General features: G+C 37.2%; 1 protein-coding gene across 12 annotated transcripts in view; it reads right to left on the reverse strand.

Moving 5' to 3' along the window:
* NTRK2 (neurotrophic receptor tyrosine kinase 2) overlaps positions 1–24,784 on the reverse strand; it is a 446,678-nt gene that overhangs the window by 414,801 nt on the left and 7,093 nt on the right. For 6 of the 12 annotated variants that reach the window (XM_069762510.1, XM_069762532.1, XM_069762518.1 and 3 more), the window contains exons 3-7: positions 17,911–17,985; positions 16,042–16,113; positions 12,993–13,061; positions 7,924–8,075; positions 7,556–7,630 (exon numbers count right to left, since the gene is read on the reverse strand). In XM_069762510.1, the coding sequence (XP_069618611.1) occupies positions 7,556–7,630; positions 7,924–8,075; positions 12,993–13,061; positions 16,042–16,113; positions 17,911–17,985 (443 nt within the window). The remainder of the gene's footprint in view (positions 1–7,555; positions 7,631–7,923; positions 8,076–12,992; positions 13,062–16,041; positions 16,114–17,910; positions 17,986–24,784) is intronic. The other 6 variants (XM_069762550.1, XM_069762571.1, XM_069762578.1 and 3 more) reach the window with 1 other exon arrangement.

Below are 24,784 nucleotides of genomic sequence, written 5' to 3' on the forward strand. Positions count from 1 at the left end.
TCCGATGTCACTTTCTTTACACAGCATAGTTAAAATTTACTAGATTGATTTTGTCCTGGGTTTTAATAATAATAAAGACTTTAAATCAAGTCTTTTCTTAAGACATCTTTAATGCACTTTGCTTTGTTATATGTTTTACTTGTTCTAATCTTCATCTATCAAAATACAAATTTTGACTTAATAAATTAAAATTGATTTTACCCAGAAATCATAAACCTTAATTACTTTACTAAGGTTTCCTTTTCATTCTTATCCTGTGAATCTCATAAAATCCTTAGAACTCCCTGGATAGAGAATTTCACACTGTCCTCTTTTTTTATTTGTTCACCTGCAAGATAAAAATCTATCATATCCTCTTCCAGTGACTGGACTCCGGCCAGACTTTAAACTCAAAACTTTATGGGATGTCAGCTCTTGGCGGAAGGAATTACTCTGCAACGTGTGTAGGATTAGGTCAGTCCATATCACATATGGACTAATAAATGAATTTACCATAAATAACAGTTCTGTCAACATAAAATGAAAAAGATTGGGTGCTTGGGGTAATGGTGAGAATGTAGTTTGAGAATATACATGACATAGATAAAGCCTTGATTATTGTAATTGGGCACCTTATAAATCATACTACTTCAACATGCAACCGCTTAGTATAAGAACCACACATACCCTCCATGAAATACTATATTTCTTCCCAGGGAATGTAAACCTAATATCCAGTTTTAGTATTCATTTTTATAATATTTTACCAATATGGCAGGAAACATTTACACTTTTATAAAGCTCTATTAAAGATTAATCTTATTATAATAAAGTGAAATACAATTTTCCATATTGATATTGAAGACTGTGAGCAATGCACATACTATGTATATTTAAAAGCTGACGAACTTTTTGTTATACCAAGAATGCGCTTTTTAATAAAACCAGGATACCCCTTTAAGCATTTCACCAACATAGCAATAATAATCTGAACATGAAATGCTGTTGGTAAAAAAGTTTGCTATTAGGAATGTATTTTAGTATAAAATGGTGATATGAAGACAATATCTGATATGTGCAAATACTTCATGATCTATAATGTCAATTCCGAAATTAGTAAAAATATGTATATTGTTGATCATTTTATCTAACAACTCCTAAGATTGGATAATCTCCTATTACGCTAATTGCTTTCCGAGTGGCTTGAAAAGTTTCAAGTTATGCACTTAATTATACTCACGGCTGTCAAACTCCAGGACACATGCCTGCCTACGCCTGGTGGACCTGTCTATAAGTTGATCACTTTTTGATATGCATCTTTACACTCAATCTTACTGTCTTCCTGGCCAGCAAGTAAACTGTAACAGCTTAAAAAATAACTATGCTGGACTGCATTCTATGTTCTTCACAAGCAATGGCTTAAAGACGACCAATCACCTTCTGGGTAATTTTATGAGGTCAAAGAAAAACAAAAGACTAATGATGTGGTTTTTGAATATTCAATTCATACAGTATATGCTGTATAATGGGTAAGGATATCTTATTAGTATTAGAAATAGCAATATTCCATATGCAGTAAAGTTCAGGCTCATGGTGGGAGGTGAGAACATTTTTGCCTAATTTGCTTTTTACTGATTCATTGCCATTTGTGATCCAAATTAACACTTTTGTGCTATGCATATGGTACATTTATATGTAAAATAGGGGAATTGATTTTATTCCCATCGTGTTCTATAAAGCAACAAATTAGTAAAATTGTTAAACAGGCAAAATCCTGACCAGGTCTGAGCACAGGGCTTCAGATACCATTTAGATGCTGTTTTCCCTGCTATCTTTCAGAAAACAGATTCTCACCAGATTTTGCTCTCACTGTGGTAAAATGAAAGTAAAATCATCTGATTATTAGTATTATCCGGAAAAGGCTTAAAACTAAGGCTAAAACTGCTGTCACTTTTTGTGTTTTTCTCAGAAGTGATATTTTTTTTTATTATTGCTTCACAGCCTTTAGGTGGATTCACATGTCCTTTTCTTTCGTGGACTGATGGCCTACATTTAAGAAGCAATGATGTCCAAGTGTGGTGGGACCAAGCTCGCACATGTCAATGAATGAGTCAGTGATATAGCATAAAACAGCATAGATGTGTGAATTCTGCCTTACTAGCATAAAGCGGGTACAAAGACCCTTGAGAAGTTCTACAACAAAAGCACAGATGCATCTCCAAAATGGCAAAGCCTAGCTAAGCTGCATTGGATGTCATCCAATTTTCTTCACAAGCAATGACTTAGCTGGGTTGTCCACTTTGAGAAAATCTTGGTCCTCAGGTGTAGTTTGTTCTAAAAACAAACAAACTGTGTTTTTCTTACATTCCCCAAGTCCAGGGCTAGATCTCATTCATTGATGTCCAGTATTTGCTGACATTTCTTTGACAGTATAACTGCCAGTTAATGAGCTTAGTGGCTCTGCCCTTGTAGACAGAATTTCCTACTCAAAGCAGTTGAGCTCACTGATGCCCCAGCCAATACTGGGCACTGAGAGCAGCACCGGAGACTCACACTGGACCTGGGGTTGGTGTTATTTTTAAAAATGCACCATTTTCTGAAAAGGGACAACCCCTAACTATTCCCTTAATTATTATTCTAGCTACAACTGGATGCCCAAACTTTCTCCCCTACTAACAGATTAGTAGACAGAGATAGAGTCCCCCTCTACCCCAGTTGCCCCATAATCATCCTTTTGAAAGTGCTTTGATAAGGACCTACACTGTACACATCTTCCTAACGTGGTAGGTACCATCTGAAATGATTACACCTATATTTATGTAATCTTTTCATTGGATAATCTACCTCTCTTACCTTTCATCTCATATAGATTTGCAATGCTATTACAATGAAACCTCAATACAGACATTGTACAAAATAAAAATTACTTATCAATGGCAATTTGAGCATCAGATAAAGATGTGGTCATTAGTGATGAGCGAGTATACTCGTTGCTCAGGTTTTCTCGAGCATGCTCGGGTGGTCTCCGAGTATTTGTTAGTGCTCGGAGATTTAGTTTTTCTTGACGCAGCTGCATGATTTACAGCTGTTAGCCAGGCTGAGTACATGTGGGGGTTGCCTGGTTGCTAGGGAACCCCCACATGTATTCAAGCTGTCTTGCAGCTGCAAATCATGCAGCTGAGGCGACGAAAACTAAATCTCCGAGCAGGCACAAATGCTTGGAGACCACCCGAGCGTGCTTAGGAAAAGCCGAGCAACGAGTATACTCGCTCATCACTAGTGGTCATCTTCTACTGATAACTATTTTGAATTGCGTCGTGATGCTTTGAAGCATAGTGACATGTTCTACAAAGTACTTATGCAGCAAGAATACCTTACTAAACTAAACAAGCTGCCCTAACTGTTTGGCACTCTGCAGCATTGTCTTCATTTCTTGTGCAAGTCTTTCAGAGAATAAAGTCTTAACCTCCTGCTGATCAGTTCCGTTTTCAGCTAATGGCTGACTTAAAGGGAATCTGTCAGCTGGTTTTTGCTATGTAATTTAGTAGGGACAGAGACTCTGATTCCAGCAATGTATCAACTAGATGCAGCAGTTATGATAGAATCACAATTTTCTCTGCTTCAGATCTTGTAGAGCTCAACTGATAATCCCACCCACATCACGACTTACTGTGCACAATGTATAGCAACAGACAGCTGCCAATCAGAATTGAGGGTGTGCTCGGACTACCCTGCACGAGGCAGCTTGTTCTTTAGTGATACTTTCCTGCTGATAAAATGCTAACTGTTTTAAAACAGCTTGGTAAGTGGCACATCTCTGTAATCAGGTTCTCTTCCACTACATCATGGTGCTCTTAGATTACATAGTAAAAAATCTGCTTACAGATACCCTTTAAGTCTCACACCTTAGTTAAGTGGTTGGGGCTTAGCAAAATTTTGTGCCACTGCAGAAAAAACATAAAAGGGCGACTTCAGTTCTAGCCAGTTGTCTTACAGGCAGACAAAAGAAAGTGAAGAGATGGAATCCGGTGAGACTCCATGGTCACACAGTGAAATTATTCTGTTATAAATGTATCAGTTTTAATTGTAGCATAAGACTAAATAGGATTTAAAAGAAGGAGATATATATATTTTTTAGCTTTTTCTGTATTTAGTGTAATCTATAACATGATTAGCACATGAGCGACCAACAACCATGACACCTATGTAAGAAGAATATGTTTGGGTTTGCAGATCAAAGCTGTACAAACAAACAATGTAGTGTAATTGTAGTAATTAATTATTAACGAAAATCAATCGACTTCATATATAATTATCAATCAGTATTAAACACTAAAATAATATACACTTGAGATTGCTTCTCAGCATTTAGCAAATCAATATGATGATGGGTGATCGTATTTCTCTGAGGATTGAGCACACAGACTTACATCCTATGTTTAGCCTCACAACCTTGTTGCAAATATGCTGTAGATATTTTAAGATGCTTCTAGTCAGGCTCATCATCATTTCATTCTATACAACATATGAATCATGCAAGCAAATCAAATTTATCTCAAATTTTGCAAAAATATTTGTATTTTCCCAAATCTATATTTTTATTTGCTGGATTGCTGTATTGTAGAAGGCTGGTAAAGGCTCCAAAACAGGGGTGCACAACCAGAGGCCCAGGGGCCACATGTGACCAGCAATCCAATTCTGTGTGGCCCCTAACCATCTGGATAGAAAAATGCTTGACAGGCAGGTTAACTATATGTAGGCAGGCACACGCAGAAGAGTAGTGGCATGCAGCTGAGAAAAGGGACTGGCAAATACTAATTATGCACTGTGTAGACATCTGTGGATGCCTCATACATCAAGAGAATGGAGTCACTTAACCCGCCTGGCACTCCAGAAACGCATACATGAATTAGACCAGTGGCTTTCCATGTCTGTGGTTCGCTCCACTGTAGTTTATGGGAGTTCTGAAACATTAGGCAGTAAGCAAAAAACTCATGATCTTCTGTAAAGAGCGTTTTGTACGCTTTAGGATCTATTCACACAGTTTTTAACGAGGATTTAGAAGCTGATTTTACTGCAAATCCACATAAAAATGCTTCAAATATTCGCTGAATGAGCTTCCTATAAGTCTTACTGCGAAATGTTCAAAATAGAATGAAAAAAACAAAGCACTTAGTGCGCTAATGAACCTTTTCCCACTCAAATCAGTTTGAAACTAATTCAAAGGGAGCAGTCAGACAGCTTTATAAAATGGATGAGGATCGCATCGCAATGCTCGGACTGGCTGGCGGCTCTCCTGACCCAAGTGTGACAGCTTGTTTTACTTCTGGTCAGGAGAGCCACCAGCAAGTCCAAGCACTGCAATGCGATCGTCATCTGACTGCGCCCAAAGAGCATTTGGTGCAGTTTCTAAGGCAGAATATTTCTAAATCCCCATCAAACACTCAGTGTGAACGTACCATAATAGTCCTAATTAGTGGAGGTATGACTCCTGTAAGTAGAATTTGAACCTATCAAACATTTTGGTATATACTTTTGATATGCCACAAATGTCACAGGAGGTAATATCCTTTTAATTTTTAGTGCGGCCCCCGGATTGGTTCAATTTGGCAATGTGGCCCTTGAACCAAGAAAAGTTGTGCACCCCTGGTGTTTAAAAGATAAAAGTATAGCATAGTCACCTTGCCATTCACCTGTCTCACTGCCACGGTTCTCGTACTGGTCTTATTCCACTTTGCGTTGGCATCTCTTGCACTGAGTTGAACTGGGGCAATACATGTCATGATATGGTGACTTCAAGAATTAACTGATGGCACCAGTGGAAGACCAAGTGGATAATTGCGGTGGCGAGACAGGTGAATGGCAAGGTGAGAATACTATTCTTTTATTTTTAACCTCTCTAGAAATGCTAGAACATAGTAAGGAACATTCGATTTCCAATAAAGAGTAAGCGTTGTTATAATATTTACCGTATTTCAGAAATGAATAATACATATGAAAATAATTAATTTTGTAATATATGTTATCAGAAAAAAATAACTTTTTTCTCTACAAAAACTGATCAGTCATTATCAAACTTTTCCATTCTGAGGTAAAATCTGTATTCAGTGAAGACAGACTTTCACAATACTAATATTGAGATTGGAGATGGAAGTTGCTAATGATGAAATTCTATGTAGATGGGAGGAAGGAGAAGCTAGAGGACTCAACCTCTCCCTTCTATCTACATAGAATGCTATCAGTAGCACCTGCCTGTGATGCTGAGTCACTTCTCACGGACAAGCCAAGAGTCAGAGTAGTCAAGGAGTTCAAAGTCAAAATCCAAGGGGGAGTACATCATAAACAGAGGGAAAAGACAAAGGCGTAGTCAGGAAAAGGTCAGAGGTCAGAATACCTGGAGGAAAGCCGATCAGAGCAAAGGGAGCAGGCAAAATGGACGGTCAGAACAAGGTCAAAAGTTGGGCAAGGAGAAAGATCCATATGCAGAACACAAGGCACAGACAGACAAGCCACATATAGCTGAATGTAAGTCTTGCAGAGATCTGGGACTGACAGCCGAGCTAAATGGGACAGGGAACTCCTGAAGGCAGCCCAGAACCTCGCAGTCTAAGATTGTCCGTCCGAGCCGTCAATCAAAACACTGACAGCTCAGGACTGGAACATGAGTCTTCACTGAACACAGATTGTACCTCAGAATTGAGACTTTTGATAATAACTGATCAATTCTGTCAGAGAAAGAAGCAGATTTCTCTGATAAGATATATTACAATGTTATATTTTCATGTGTACTATTTATTAATGAAATAAAAATTAAAACAACGATTAAACTTTAAATAATTTAACAGTGAATCTTATTTCCTGGCCAATTTCGAGGCAACTGCCAAATTCAAATTTTGAAAAAAAGGAACCACTCAAAACAAATAATTTCAGGATCCTAGAAACAACCAAAAAACCAAACACAACAAGGATCCTTAAAATATAACTTTTAATAATTCAAGCTAAAAACTGTTTGTTCCAATTTATGAAACATAGGTATTTAAAAATGCAGCTCATAAAAGCCGAATCCGAACTACCTTGCCCTGTCAGGTGCCCTATTCCTGGTCCCTACCTGACAGCGGTTGGCACCTCAAAATTCAAATTTTGGTGATCACATCATGATTTTTGCAATGTGATCTGTCCTTGAGTAGACAAATATATATAATAGAGAAAGTAACACACAACATACTCACATTCATATGAACCGTATGGCACTACATTATATATAAGGTACCTCCAAAAAATCCAATTGCATGCTTTTCTTCTACATTAATAGTGTTTACAGAGCTTTTCATTGTGCATTAAAGCAGTATAATCTTCTGACAAAGTGATTTATCATCGCTACGTGATACTGATATAACGTCAGTTTGGCAAATAGTTCCACATGTTGCACGTGATCAGACAATTTCACAAGCTTATGCAATTTGGGGAAGAGGGTTTTATAAGCACAGAGCATTGCCAGTTGAAAAGCAGGAATTGGGTATGTATCACTGGATAACTAGGCAGAGTTTAGGAGTCTGACTAAGCTGGATATCAATACCTTTAGATGCTTTTATGGTGGCCATATTGTTTGCCATATAAATGTTGACAGAAATTTTTTCCTTTTGTTTTCTTCCTATATGAAATATAGGATTAACAACAAAAGTTACTCAATTTTGAAATACAAATGTTATATGCATACAAGAACAAGAACAATTTGAGATCTCCTAATGGATTTTCACGCGTGACGTACCGTTCATCCAATACATCTGAATGGGGTTGTTTCGGCAAACGTACATGGATTTCTGCAAACCCCATGCAGATGAATGGACAGACAATTGGTGATTAGTTCCGCATAAGCCTTACGTAATCCCACAGGCTATACTGGACTAACAGAAAAATACAAAAACACTGAGAAGAGCATCTTACCACAGTTGGGGATCTGCATATTGTTCAGAGGTATACTCTTGTATTTTTCATTGAGGCAGAACATGTTGTGTTTGTCTATGATGCTTGTTTCTGGAAATACTTTGATCCACATTATTTCGCATGAACACTGGAATGAATTGTTACCTAGAATTCTTGAAGAACAAACAAGTTTACATCAGCATTTCCTGAAAATACATTCTTGACAATGAAATAGCGTCTTGTATCTTTAGTGAGGTATATGCAACTTAACCGAACATTCCCTCAGACTTGGCAATAAATATTCTACAAAAGCTAAACAACATGTCCTTTGGAAGGCATCATGGTAACCATATTAGTGTTCATACTTTGCTCAGAAAATGATATAATGCAGGGGTTAAAGAAGGACTCCCATCTTTATTTTTTTATTAAATATGTGTATATATGCATGTAATATAGTGTGAGTGTGTTAATATACTCACCTACCACTGCTCTCTCTGGTGTCCAGAGCTGTTCTTCTACTCGTCACCCTTCTGCAGACTCTCTGGGTCACACCAGTAATGGTTTTTATAATGTAAGTATATGGAGCGCCAGAACAAGGCTCCATAGACTTTCATTGTAAAAAAGACTTCTGGCTTACGCATAGAGTATTGCGGGAGCTGGTTATTCACAATTGTGGTGAGTCTGGTGACACCACGAAGAAGAAGAGCAGAACGGTGCTAGATTCCAGAGCGCGCAGCGGTAGGTGAGTATATTAATACACACACTATATTACATGCATGTATACACACATTTAATAAAAAGAAATATGGGTGGGAGTGTTTCTTTAAACAGAGGACTACACAACATAACTAAGGGCATGTATACACAGCATAGAGCAGGATTTTGTCTATCCCTGGTATAACTTTAAAAATATACACTACCACTGATAACAGAATGTTATCATTCATAAATATTAAGTCACCTTTAAAATGTTATGTTTCTATTTTTTTTTTTTTTTACATGATAATTAGTATTCATTTAGTGTATAAAGCAAGTAGGCACCATACTTTAAATCAGTAAATTGTACAATCAGTATACCATGTCACTATAAAAAAAATCAATATCATACTAACACATCATACATTTAGTATTCCATTGAATCAGAATATTGCAAACTAACCAATGGATTGTCCAGTCAGTATATTATAGTATTAGCATCTCACTCAATACAATCAGGATATCATACAGTCAGTATACAATGCAATCAAGGCACCATACAATCAGAATACTTACAGTCAGAAAGCCATATCATCAGGACATCATTTTCAAACAATCAGCAAACCATACAGTCAGTATATCATCAGAATCAGCCCATGTAGCTCTACAGGGCACAGATGGATGGTGGGTCCTTTACAACTACATATTTGGAACTGAAATATTGTATCTGGCCTTGATCAGTGCACCAAGTGGCATGTGAGCATATAAAGTTAAGTGGTTTGTATCAAGAAATCAAGTCATTCCATATCCATAGGATAGGTGACAACTTCATGATGGCTGGGATGGACTGCTGGGACCCCCCAGTGATCCTGAGAATCTCAAGATCTGCCCCATTTGAAGGGAGCAGAAGTTGAGCATGCTCACCTCCATTCCATTTATTATCAATGGGACCTCTGGAGATAGCAGAGTGGAAAGCTTGGCTGACTTCAGCAGGCAAGGAGCACATTTTTTCGCACAATGCCACTTTGCACCCAATGTCTACCTCTGATCAGGATACCAATCACTCAGCATACCATACAGTTAGTATATCAAACAATAGAGTCAGTATATCTTATCATCAGGATACCATCAGTCAGCCTATGATACAGTCAATACATCAAACAATAAGAATACTATACAGTACAGTCAAAATATTGTATGTTTAGGATGCCATATAGTCAGTATATGAAATAATCAGGAAACCTTACAGCCGGTATATTAAACAATTGGGACATCAAACAGTTACTATATCAAAGAATCGGGAAGTCATAAAGTCAGTAGAGTAATTCAAACAGTATATCAAACAATCAGCACACCATACAGGCAATATATTATATCATGAGGATACCATATAATCAGCATACTATAGAGACAGTAAATGAAATAATCAGGAAACCATACAGTCGGTATATCAAACAATTGTGACACCATAGAGTCAGTATATCTTATCATCAGGATACCAATCATTCAGCATGCCATACAGTCAGTACATCAAACAATCAGTATATCATAATAGCAGGATACCAAATAGTCAGTATATCAAACAGGATGTAAAGTTAGTATATAATATTGTTGTTATTTCGCACAACCAACATACCATATAGTCACTGTAACATACAACTAACATCTCATAAAAACTACACAATCAGTGTATCTGTAATTCAGTATAGTACATAAATGTGCATAATACAATCATAATCGATATCACAATCTCTAATAAGACTATAACAGATATAGAAGAAATCTTGTTATAGATTTGCTGCCCTTGTTACCTTCTGTTAGATAAACAATCACTTTAAAGACATGAATATAAATGATGGCAAGGTTGTTAAAGGTAAAATAGTGATCAGACATCAATCAGTGAGAGGAGGTAACGTGGATGGGAACGGTGAGCGTAGTTATAGAGCAGCTCCATTCACTCGAATAGCTAACACCACACAATGGAGCTTGATAAGTAATGGGGAATCTATATTTTGGTTACTCTTAATTTCCCATGTTGTGATGATCTTGCATCTTGCTCTACATTTAATCTACTTCATATTACTTTCAAGATTAGTTAATTTAACCATCTTGCCTAGGTGTACAATTTCACAGAGATGTTATTAAAGGACTCTTAAAAAACAGTTTATCAATCCCAAGTGATTCATATCAACATTCCTACACATAATGTTATCCTGCCGTATGCGTGATAATGACTAATAACTCACGGATAAAACACAACTGCAACTCATTTAGGATAACTGTAAATGATATTGAAGGGAATAAAGTTAAAAACAATTCACTTAGTTTCAGCCTGCAATTGTCATTCATTCCTTCATTTTCAAGCTCAATTTATTGCAAGTTTGCAACCTGCTCCTACTTTAAAACTTTTGTAATGTATGTGTGTCTCTCTCTGTAATACAGGCTGGAAAATGAATTCTACATGTTCAAGATGGTGATATATATCCTGCAGCACAGCTTCATTCCTACAATGATTTCTCCTTTTGCAGCCGATGAAGGGTTTCTTTTCCATTTTGCTGACAGACACCCATGCTGAGAAGTAAGCGATTCTCCCATTGCATAGTCTGCTGTGGGGTCTTTGGTTTCTCTTTACACATATCGTACCACTTGTGTGTTCTCCCTTTCCATGTATTGTGTGCTTTTTCCCGTTCTATACTGAAACAGTTCTGCATGTGTGAGCTACCCTCACTAAAAACCTAGATGCTTTCTTCTACATTTTGATTTATTATGTTTAATAGTGATGAGCGAATATACTCGTTATTTGAGATTTCCCGAGCACGCTCGGGTGTCCTCCGAGTATTGTTTAGTGCTCAGAGATTTACTTTTCATCGCCGCAGCTGAATGATTTACAGCTATTAGCCAGGCTAAGTACATGTGGGGGTTGCCAGGTTGCTAATCAAGCAGGCTAAAAGCTGTAAATCATCCAGCTGCGGCGAAGAAAACGAAATCTCCTAGAACTAAAAAATACTCGAAGGTCACCCGAGCGTGCTCGGGAAATCTCGAGTAACGAGTATATTCGCTCATCACTAGTGTTTAACCAATCCTTTCCCTCTCTGTTATCTCTGAGAGAAGGGTAGAAACTTCTGGCCAGTGTAAGTCAGAGGCTGCCACAAGAATCAGATACATACACAGACTCTACAACAATATAGGAAGGCTCTGATGAAGGCTATAGTATTTACTTAGTGTTACATTGACTATAAACACTAAAAAAAAATCAGGGCAAATATCCTTTAGCAATGGCTAATTACGATAGCTGCCTTAGTTTGAAAAGCCAATGACCAATTCCAAATACACTTTGAATATAAAAGAGCATTTAATAGATGATACATCCAGACATAGGTCAAAGACCAACCAACTCCCCGCTTCTGACCACCTGCAAGCCACAATATCCATGCAGGGAATGTATCATCATTATTAACATAATTGTTACAATTACATATAGTAAATTTATGCAAAGTGCCGAAATAAATGTAAAAAGAATCTTGCGATCAGCACGTCTTCTGTATCTGTATTCAACATCATTCTTCAATTCCGAACTAGCCGCCTGGGCAGAAGCATTGAAATTACTCACAGAGTTAACAAGTTGCACTGAAGGGCAGCACTGTCCATTTTTTGGCACACCACAATAAGTTGTCACAGGCCAAAGCAAATATAAATTCCGGAACGTTATGACCTAATTTGTCCCAACAGTTCAGGAAGTTGAGGAAATATAATACAGACTGGAAATTGGCATATCTCACAGCTTAGAGTGTTATGGGACACACAATAACCACTGCATTAGGTTAAAGCAATAGATTATTGCACAATGATATCTAAAAGTCTAGTAGTGCGGACTTTGGCTGTGCAAGGGTGACATCAAATTGCAGCTGCTCTCCGGACACATTTGGCCCATCCTAAAATGAGGCTTCACTGGGAAAGTAGCATGCTGTGTATGTTTAGGAAATACAATGGAAGATGATTTCCACATGTTTTATTTTTATCAGCGTAAATCCTACGGTCAGGTATTGCGACTTTTTGGCAAAATGGTCAGGGACACATGTATAAAAAACAAATAAGCTGAAGCTAACCATCACAAGCAGATCTATTATGTATTAATTCTGCATAGAAAAAAAATGAGATTCATTACAACTCATTGGATGCTGTATGAAACCTCTGCATTTGTTAGAAAAACTTGCTGCACGTGAAGTCTGTCTGTACATGATATATGTATTAACTGACTAAAGTATATTAAATAAATGTATCATTTACACATACCATATATGAAAGTGTTACTAGAGGTAGGTGAAATTAAGTAAAAGCAATGGGGCCGAGAAATATATAGGACTGAACTTTATTATGTAAAAATTTGAACTTACAGGTGAGTGAGGGAGAGGTGGCGAAATAGTTTTCTGCTTAACGTTGACAGCTTATTTCTGGAGAGGTCTCTGAAAAAACATACAAATATTAAGTTGATTTTAGTCCATTGTTTTTAGATAAAAAATAATTAAGAAAACATGACTGACGGGTATACAAATTCCTGTTTTCTGCTCTACCATCACCATCAAACGTATTCAGTAAAGGGGCTCTCCAGGAATGAATATAAATAAATACAAAATTACATTGTAAATAAAAAGGCTGCTCACACTGCTGTCCACCTTGTCTTTCTGAACTAATAGTAGACATACTACAGTAGGAGTGCTGCTGAGTTAAAAAGGTGCTCTCCACAATGCTGTGTACCCGTCTTTCCGATGCAGTACCGGAGATGCAAGGGGTAATGAGATAAGAAGAGACTGCTCACACTGCTGTCTTTTTGATTCCATACTGCAGACACTATGAGTTGAAAAGGTGTTGTTAACAATGCTGTCTTTCTGATCTAATAATTAAATTACCAGAGGTGCTCAGGTAAGAAGAGGCTGCTCACACTGCTATATACCATGTTTTTCTGATTGAATACTGTAATACTGGGTATACAAGAGTTCTGAGGTAAAAAGAGGCTCTTTACAATGTTGTCACCATGTCAATCAGATCTATTACTAGAGATACTATATGCAGAAGTAAGAAGAGGTTGCTTACACTGCAGTACACCTCTCTCATTCTGATCCAATACTGGAGATACTAGGGGTGGTGAGGTATGAAGTGGCTGCTCACACTGCTGTCCAATTTGTGTAACTGATGTAAAACTGGAGATATTAGCACTGCTGAGTCAAGAAGAGGCTACTCATTCTGCTGTCCACCCTGTCTTTCTGATCTAATACTGGGAATACCAAGGATGCTGAGGTAAGACGAAGCTGCTTACACTGCTGCCCACCATGTCTTTCTGATCTAATACTGGTGATAACAGGGTTGCTGAGATAAGACGAAGCTGCTCACACTGTTGTCCACCCTGTCTATCTTAATGACAACCCGATTTAGTTAAGCAAGGAAAAAAGTCAATTGTGCCAGTTGCACCTGCGCAGTAGCAGCTATCAGTGTGCATAGAGATCCGATAGCTGTTATTGCGCAGGCGCCGGCGGTGCCATCTTGCTGGAGAAGAAAAAACTGTGCTCCTCAAAGATGGCGCTGTCCGCGACTGCGCAGTAGCAGTTATTGGAGATCGCCAATAGCTGCTATTGCGCAGGTGCGGGCGGTGCCATCTTCGAGTAGGACTTTGTTTTTCTTCTCCAGCAAGATGGTGCCACCAGCGCCTGCGCAATAGCAGCTATTGGATCTCTATGCAGACCAATAGCTGCTACTGCGCAGGTGCGGCAGGCACCATTTTCAAATTTACTTTTTTTTCTCACTCAATTAAATCAGCAAAACGGATTAACTGTACGGCAACCATGTGATTATGCTGTACCATAATAAAATTCATGAAATAGGCCTGGACAGAAATGATGGTACCCTTAACTTAATATTTTGTTGCACAACCTTTTGAGGCAATCACTGCAATCAAACTGAGAAAGGTTAACTCTTGACATGACCAGACCGAGAAAAAGGGAAAACAGGACTCAAAACCTGGTCTGGATTATGACACCAATGTTTTCTTCTTAGCCATTCTTGGGTGTTTTTACCTGTGTGTTTTGGGTCATTATATTGTTGCAAGACCAATGACTTGTGACTGAAACCAAGCTTTCATTGGGCAGCAAATTTCTCTCTAGAATCCATTGGTAGTCTTGAGATTACATTGTACCCTGCACAGATTCTAGACACCCTGTGCCAGATGCACCAAAGCAGCCCGAGAGCATAACAGAGCCTCCTTCATGTTTCACAGTAGGGACAGTGTTCTTTTATTGATACGCTTCATTTTTCTGTCTGTGAACATAGAGCTGATGTACCTTGCCAAAAAGTTAAATTTTTGTCTCATCTGTCAATAGGACATTCTCCCAGACGTTTTGTGGCTTGTCAACATGTAGTTTGGCAAATTCCAGTCTGGCTGTTTTATGATTTTTTTTCAACAATGGTGCGACAGATGGTGCGATCTGACACTGATGTTCCTTGAGCTTGAAGTTCACCTTTAATCTGTTTCAAAGTTTTTCTTGGCTCTTTTGTTACCATTTGTATTATCTGTCTCTTTGATTTGTCATCAATTTTCCGCTTGCAGCCATGTCCAGGGAGGTTGGCTACAGTCCCATGGATCTTAAATTTCTGAATAATATGTGCAACTGTAGTCACAGGAACATCAAGCTGCTTGGAGATGGTCTTATAACTTTTACCTTTAACATGTTTGTCTAGAATTTTCTTTCTAATCTCCTGAGACAACTCTTTCCTTCGCTTCCTCTGGTCCATGTTGAGTGTGATACACACCATGTCACCAAACAGCACAGTGAGTATCTGTAGCCCTATATACAGGCCCACTCACTGATTCCAAGATTGTGGACACCTTTGATGCTAGTTGGTGGACACACCTTGATTTAACATGTCCCTTTTGTCACATTTTTTTCTGGGGTACCATCATTTCTGTCCAGACATACTGTATTTCATGAGTATTATTTTTTTTCATTCTGTGGAAGCATGGTTGAAAAGCAATGTCTGACTTTCATTTTTTCATTTTCATAGATTTTTTTAAATGTATTATTACTTTTGTCAAGTTATTTCTGTGACCATTGTGGGTTTTTCTGTTATGAAACGAGGGGTAGCAACAATTTTGACCACATGTGTATAATCAGAGCACCACATACATGAACTCCGCCTTAGGGCACAAGAATCTCATTAACACAAAACTTAAAATAAAGATTAAAAAACAACCACAAGATGGATTTAATCAACCAAGGCATCATTTTATTTAGTATAATGGCGCCGACCTGACTCTGTATGTAGGTTACTAAGCACAATCCTGCTGACAGGTTCACTTGAAATCTTAAGTATGTAACAGATGTGTCTGCTACCTTTGCATCCCCTATACTACATACTTGTGCAAAGGCATTTGTATAAGAAAGAATTGCTTACATGTAAGTAAGTTTGAGGTTCTTCCGGAATGCTTGGCGAGACACTAATTTCAGTCCCGAGTCCACCACAGTTCTGAAATAAAGCATACAATTCAGAGGTCCACAAATTACAGTGTGTGCTGCCAAGATTTGATAGCCTGAGACTAGATAAGGATATTAGCTCAACTGGGCTCACAGACAAAATAGAGATTTTTTCTTTACCCACAAATTTCCTTAAATATGTATATATTAAATTACACTTTGCAAAATGAAAACCATAAATCATTAAAATTAGCGTTATGCCCACCATTCTTAATGAGGGGCGTGCAGGAGTAAGATGAGCCTAATTCATTAGGAGGTGCAAACTGCTTAATGATTTAGGCTCATCTTATTTCTGGTGTGTGCCTCTGTGTGACTTGGAGGAAATCTTATTCCAGTCACGGACTGCAATAACATTTCTGTCGTAAGTAATGCCACAACTCATCCCACTTTGGGGAAGCTGGATGAAGCGGGTGTAAAATTGCAAAAAGCCACAAATCTTTTGCAGAACTTCATGTCACTACAAATTTTGAGACTTCAAGGTGTTCAACACCAATATTCGTGCGAAAACACTTTCATGAATCAGGGCCTATATATCTAGAGCAGTGTTCCCCAACTCCGGTCCTCAAGAGCCACCAACAGGTCATGTTTTCAGGATTTCCTTAGTATTGCACAGGTGATTGAATGCTTGCCTGTCCAGGTGATGCAATTATCACCTGTGCAATACTAAAGAAATCCTGAAAACAGGACCTGTTGGTGGCTCTTGAGGACCGGAGTTGGGGAACACTGATCTAGAGCATCTGATTGGACCTGCTACTAGTTAAGTATATTGAGGTTATTTTGATATGTTTCTATGTATCCCATATCTATCTATCATTAATTCATCAATTGCTATGATGATTTAAAATTAATTTTACTATATATTTTATTTATGTTTTACTTTACCAATACATTGAGCCAATTATCTCAAATGTCAATCATATTATAATTTTTTGCTCCCCAACATTATGAGAATTGTGAAAAACAAAAGTGAATATTGGATAAATAATAACAATAAACAACTGAGGTTTGGAGGAAGGGTATCAAGATTTAGCAAATATAGGAGGAAGCTGGGATTTATGTAAAACTTATTGCATCATGTAGTTTTGTATTTGGTAAGGAGAAATACAAAAATTAAATAAAATATTACTATTTTATCAAGAACTAGAGATGAACAAGAAATGACTAGGGTTGTCCAAGACTACAAAAAGGGTCTGCTTCTTTACAAAAATAATGCCACTCTCGTACACTGGCTGCATTAGGTATTACAACTCAACTCTGCAAAGCCTGTGGACCAGAGTCACAATATTTCTGTTAAAAAAAGCTGACCATTTTTTCTAATCATGAACTACACCTTTAAAATTTTTGTCATTCATGTCAACAGACCTGAATTAACTAGATCTGTTCCTTTCCAAAAAAAAATAAAAAGGAAAGAGAAATCTAAATACTCATGTGAATGGAGTCTTATTAGGCAAGTTAGATTTATTATTAGTATGTAAATGAGATACACAGTAATCACCTAATTGGAGATTACTATGGCTCTGCATAGGAGGTAATGAAATAATAGGTTGTTTCTATGAACAGATTTGGAATAGATTATTAAGACACTATAAACAATAATTATCTGGAATTAAAATGACCCCACAATTAAACAATCTTATTTCTCTGAAATTTCCAGTGCTAGTTATTGTGACAAATCATCTTCCCAAAGCTCAGCAGGAAGCGTCAGAACAAAGGTCCTTAATCCTCCATACACTCGGCCAGCTACATGTATACTCTACACCAATGTTTAGAGGAGAAAATCAATACTTACAGGTTTCTGAGTCCAGTATAAATCTTCACATCGTCATCGTTGATTGAGGCGAATAACTTCTGATTTGCAATGTAACTAAAAACAAAAAAGAGAAACAAGTTAATTGACTGTGTCTTAACCTATCTAAACATACTCGTAATCACAGTCATACTCACTCATTACCAATTATTAACAGTAATAACCAGAGCAGAACCAATCACAGGAAGAATTATCCCAGGGAAGAGGTATATCGGGTTATTAAAACATACACTATGCACAACATTGCTATCAAAATAATATACAATCGTAGCACATTGAATTTGTACATTGCTTCTTCTTTCACGCACTGCAAAAACCACTTCACCTATAGTCCTTCAGAAAATAGATAAAACACTTTACGTCACAAAATCAGCCAAATGACAAGTCTATTTTCCTATGAAAAATACTAATATATATTTTTCTTTTACAACTTTCATACACACCATTCTAATCTAGGACCTTTGTTGAAATTTTGGTCAAATTGTACAGGAAGAACAATGCTGCCCGCAGAACTATTATTGCAGTTCATCTACCGGAAATCAGTGGAAACAGTCCATTCCTAACTTAGGTCAATGAGGTCAGTTTGGCACCATCACGTGTGGGATGTGACTATGCTTTGTGGCTTCCATCATAAATCCATCATAAAAGAAAACAACAAGACAAGTGTGAACAGAGCTGAAGTTGCTTAAACTGAAATGGATACTGTGCTTTAATACTTGTATTTATATGTATTTTACTACAATTCTGTCAAAACAACTTCTGTCTGGACAATCGTAGGGGGAAGTGTATATAAGAAGTTGTAGAAATATTCGTAGGATGCTTCTACTGAAATCATTATCGGGCAACAACATGAAGAAATCAAGATAATAGTATATATTTTTCCTATATGTAATATTTTACAGCAAGCAGAATGAGACTGTTACACATTGTTATCCCTATGTCTAACCTAACCCTAGCCCAAAGCTTCAAGAAGCCATGAAGAAGGATCAAAAGTCTTGTTCATATTTTTGTGGAATATTCATTAAAGCCATCTATTATTTTATTTGGATCACGGGAGCTGGGTGTTTCTTCATTTTCCTCTCATTACACACAAACCATATGATCTCTGCGCCTGGTGGTAAGTAAACTAGACTTTTCTTCACTATAGACCTAAGCTTAACCTTAATAATAAGCCTAATCTTAAACCATTCCCTAGTCCTTATGCTAATCCCACTGCCGGCCCACATTTAATGCCACTGATGAATAGGTCTAAGGACACATTCTTCCTAGTATGATTTTCGCATTATATTTTTGTGAAAGGAGTGATCAAGTATAGGCGATAAGAGCATATGGGAAATGTGGTTAGTTGGAGAATTCCATAATGATTATGACAGGCTGATACCAAAGTGCATTATTTGCAGCAATGAAAAGACACACTGCACTAATACAGTACCTGGTAGCTGGTGCCAACCAGATCTTAGACTTGTAGAAATAAACACCTTATAAATAAGCAGGGCAGCCTACACAAAGATACCTGCCATTCTTCCTTATAGCTGTTTTCAATGTAATATTAGCAAAAAAGATGAAAATATCTATAAAACTTAAGTTGTAATATGACAAAAACACTGAATTAATCTAAATCAACAGCAGAAACAGGATACAGAAATCTACAATTCTACTTCTTGTATTGGGGGACGCCAAGAACGTCTTTAAGACTGAAACTCATTGCTCAGTTATCTTTAATATCTGGTAAATATCACACCAACTGCCCATATCAAATATATTTTGTCAAGGAATGGTATTCTCACCCATCCCTTGTTGATTGTGAGCCTTCGCGGGCAGGGTCCTCATTCCTCCTGTACCAGTTATGACTTGTATTGTTTAAGATTATTGTACTTGTTTTTATTATGTATACCCCTCCTCACATGTAAAGCGCCATGGAATAAATGGCGCTATAACAATAAATAATAATAATAATATCATACTGACATATTCTTACATAGACAGGTTAATGGAACGTTATAAAGAGTAGAGTAGCTAAAAAAAATGTACTTTTGAATGTGGTATCCCAAAAGTTGAAATTGTTTTGTGGTCAAAAAAAGTTCAAAAAATCCATGATGAAAAGTTCTATCTACTAGCTCCAGATGATCACACAATCAGAGAAGAGTGTGATGAAAAGGTAAAAAGTGGACACAGACGCAGTCACTGAAGACATTGCATGAAGAAACATGAATAATAAACATGTTCTCAAAAGCTGGCCACAAACGCCCGAAGACCTGGAAACAAATTTCCCCAAATAATAAATAATAGAGCCGGGGAAGAGAGGTCGGTCACACATCATATATTCTTAACCTGCTTTTATCATTTAACTGAAATACTGAATGCAATTTCCATTTTCTTACTAAAAGCCACATAAATGCCTGTACTCACCATTTCAGTAAGCTTCCTACATAATCAGCATTTCAATGTCATCCAAGTTTACAACTGTTAATAACATCATGAAGCCACGTTCACACCATCACTATTTGGTCAGTATTTTACCTCAGTATGTGTAAGCCAAAACCATGAGTGGAGAAATTGGAGGAAAAGTATAACAGAAACATGTCACCACTTCTGTGTTTATCACCCACTCATGGTTTTGGCTTTCAAGTACTGAGGTAAAAAACTCACCAAATACTGAACGTGTGCACGTTACCCAAAGCTATGCTCACACTATCAGTATTTGGTCAGTATCTTACCTCAGTATTTGTAAGCCAAAATCATTAGTGGGACAATTAGGGGAAAGTATAATAGAAACATGTGCACCACTTCTATATTTATCATCCACTCCTGGTTTTGGCTTACAGATACTGAGGTAAAATACTGACCAAATACTGAATGTGTGAATGTGACCTTAAAAGGAGTTTGGTAAAGATATTTAAAGGAACAGGACATAAAACCTAGCTTAGATGTTGCCTTCGCAAAACACAATATGCAGGGGTGTTGGTATTAATTTAGAATGTTGATTAACATTTATAAGAAGAGGTTGGAATGGATTTTCTTCCACTTTATGGCAAACTTGACCATGTTTAGAGAGGACCTTTCATTATTTTTTTTTTTATTTAAACTGAGTATGTCCTCCAATTGTGGCTGCTCTGCTGATTCTGGAACAGTTTCTCCTTTTCTTCTTTGCCCTTCCATTCCAAAGTTATGCCACCCGGTAATAAAGGGGAAAAGTTTTGCTTCAACCAACCGAGCAAATACCAGAGAACTTCTCTGTGATAACTGCTATGGTTTGATTGGCCAGCGTCAGAGGATAAAAAGCAAACGTCCACAGAGAAGTTCTGCGCTTAGCACCCAGATGGTGGAAGGGAAAATTTTCATCTTCATTTCAGGGGGATGGAGCTTTGGAATGGAAGGGCATAAAAGAAAAAGAAAAACTTCCAGAATCAATAGAACAGCAGCAATTAGAAGAGGTACTCAGTTTAATTAAAAAATCCAATGAAAAGTTCTCTTTTAAGGGTGTCTATCTCAACCTACCATGTACAAACATCACCTAAGGCTGTAATGAAGGCAGATGAGAAAGCCACATGATTTTCATATTCAAAGACCCTCGGCAACAAGTTTTGTGAGAATGGGAAATTAGGAGACTAATATATATGGTAGTAAATGCCACGCGTAGTTTTGTATTTCCATTATCAGGCAAAACGCTGCACAGCTTCATAGGGGCTACATGTCTGAAAGAAGATGACTGGTATTTATTGAGATCTTTCTATTCTGATTCATTTACACCTCTTACTACATGCATGCTTGTATATACAGGGCAATGCTTCTAAACAATGTGCTTTATTAAATTTTTTATGGGTCATAAAGGGAGAACAATATCTCCCCGATATGCAATTGAAAAGAAGCCAGACCATATAAACACATAATAACAATATAATGTAAAGATATATACATTCCAAAGCTGGACAGAAGCCTAAAAATACAGAACTCTATGCAAGGGAACACAACTTAATGCAAGTAATACATACAAACTCAAAACAAATCATATTCTCAACTGGCATATAGAGAAACCCCAGTACAATATACAGCACTGTAGAGATTGCAGAGGCTTTTGCAGATTACTTTAATTAAATAAAAATCATGAATATTCACGCTTGAAGGAAAGAGCAGCTCAATGGGACAACAGGGATCTGTTTAAGGGCGCATTCAGACGTCAGTATTTCTGCGTACGAGTAAACGGACCGGTTATTCTGATCAGACTTTCATCTGGGTTTGACCATACTGTGGTCCAAGTATCTTCATTTTTTCTTGTAAGTGGATATATATATATATTAAAAAATATAAGTTCCTATACCTTCTTTCTGATAGGGTGAAAATCGGACCAACTTCAGATCTATCATCCAAGTGCGGTCCATTTTTTTTTACAGACCCATTCATGTGAATTGCAGATTTAGATCGGACGCTTGAATCAAAATTGGACGTCTCCGATATTTGCCGCAAACCGCTTGGTCCGAGGAAAACAAACAGACGTGCCCAGCCCCATAGACTATCATAGGTACGAGTGCTAACCGTGAAAACCATGGATAGCACTTGTAAGAGAAAATCAGATGTGTGAATCAGTCCTAATAATGAAGGTCAGATGGAGACTAAAAAAATAATAATAGTACCACTTTTTAAAAAATTAAGTCAATTTCAGTAACTTTGCTAACATTTCTACTTGAATTGTTTCATTAGGATTTAATTAGATCAATTTCTCATAAAACATCTGTAAAGATGTAATAACTCTAATATTAACCACAGTAGAGCAATGAAGGCAATGTGAACACAGCCTAAGGCTATGTGCACACATTATTTATTTGGTGCAGACATTTCTGCACTATATCTCTTGGCAGGAAAAACGTAGCGTAAAATTGGTTGTTTTTTACGTGCGTTTTTGTTGCAGATTTTCCTGACTCAGTATGGGTAAAATTTGCAGCAAAAACAAGAACTGACATGCTGTAGATTTATATCTGAGCCAAATCTGCAAGTTACAAATTTGGAGACTTCAGGATTCTCATTCTCTTTGCTGGTATCAGGAAACCCTACGGGTTTGGTGACAGTTCTACACTGAAAAAAATGTGACAAAAATGTTACAAATGTGCATTGCGTGCACAGGCACTAAGACTAATACCTAACGAAGCAGCTATGCTCGGCCAATATCTGCTCCGTGTTACCTTACTGTAAAACCCTCATCTATGTGAATGCTCAGCATCAGTAATATTGTTCTATGCTGCAGATCTTATGGCGGATATTGGTGTGTGGTTTCTATATCTAGTTCAATGAGGCGTTTTCATAATTCTGACTGATGTAAGAATGTTATAATAGCAATAATAATAATAAAATTAATAATCCCAGCAAAAGAAATCAATTAAGTGTCCTGAATCTCCAACCAACAATCAGAAATAGGTCAATATATATTAATACAAATATATGCTGGGAAATACAAATCGAATCTGCATGAAATCCAATGGTTTTAATGTCCAACCATGTAACAAATATACAGAAGAAGTAATCCCAATAATCAGAATTCTCTGCCAACAAATCTCCTATAAGATGTAAACAGAGGTAGCTTGCTATTTTTTTTTAGATGATCCTGACTTGTGGCTTGAAAGGCTGGTGGAGCGCATGTCTTGAGTATTTGGTGCCACCAACCATCTCCTCCATGGCCAAGCTATAGAAATACTGAGCTAGGACATGCAAATTGCCTCTTCTGAGAAAAAGAGGACTTAACTCTATAGCGCCACCTGTTGGAAGTAGCGATCCTACAAGTCACAATCAACTCTTTAACGAGTCGTGCAATATGACTTAGGATAACAGCCAAATTAGTGTCTCAATTCGCAGACACGGTGTTTCGGGCTGTTGGCCCTCGTCAGTGCGAAGCATGAGAACTAATTTGGCTAGGTGAGAGGCTCTGGACTGGGGTCTAAGGGGTATCGTTTCTCCTTATGGAGAGTGACATGAGCTAGGACAGTAAGCTGAAACATGGCTGAAGATGAGCCTAGCTATGATTCTGCATTAACTATCAAATAAGTTTTTGTAAAAGAAATAGTAATACTATTTTGCTTTGGTTTTCATGATTCGATTTTACTAAACACGCAGTACGCGCATTTATTTAATTCTAAGGCATAGAATATCTGAATTTTTAATCCTCTGTTTCCCACTATAGATTACTAATGGTGTTCAACATGAATAACTATCACCCGTTTTCAATGTACTGCGGAGTTTTCTATTTTAAAGGGCAAAATCAACTCAAAACATTTCTGAATCAGTTTACTTTTTCCAAATGGAAAAAGCAGTGAAGCCGGTATTACTAGGTTGTGTATATATCCGTTTGATGCTTTTTAGGTCTTATTTTTAACTAATGCACATTTAACCATATATATCTCCCATTCTTTCTAGATGTTAACCCTAATTGATGTGTTTCCACATAAACCACTTTGACTTTAAATAGAAACACCCATTATTTATAGGCAAAACCATAAACTATAAGCTGATGATTTACACTAATACATTGCACGTAAAGCTATACCAGTTCTTTCATATGTTAAGGCTGCCCTGCACTTTAGTTTGTTAACAAAATCACTTTTAGTATTGTTATAGATCATCTTACCCCAAAATTCCCAGCATGTTGAAAAATTCAAAATATCTAAATTTATTTCAATCATATGATTTGAAAATTTTAATTTTTTTTAAGTAAATTTCTTTTTTTCGGTGCAATTACATATTGAAATCCATAACATAACTCACTTCATAGCTCACTTCAGATCTGCTTTATAAAGGAAGATACATTCTCAAGATGAATTGCAATCTATGGAAAAATACTAGACATCTCATGGTTTATAGACATGGTGGA

Source organism: Ranitomeya imitator, chromosome 1 (assembly GCF_032444005.1).
Source record: "Ranitomeya imitator isolate aRanImi1 chromosome 1, aRanImi1.pri, whole genome shotgun sequence".
In the NCBI taxonomy this organism is placed as follows: Eukaryota; Metazoa; Chordata; class Amphibia; order Anura; family Dendrobatidae; genus Ranitomeya; species Ranitomeya imitator.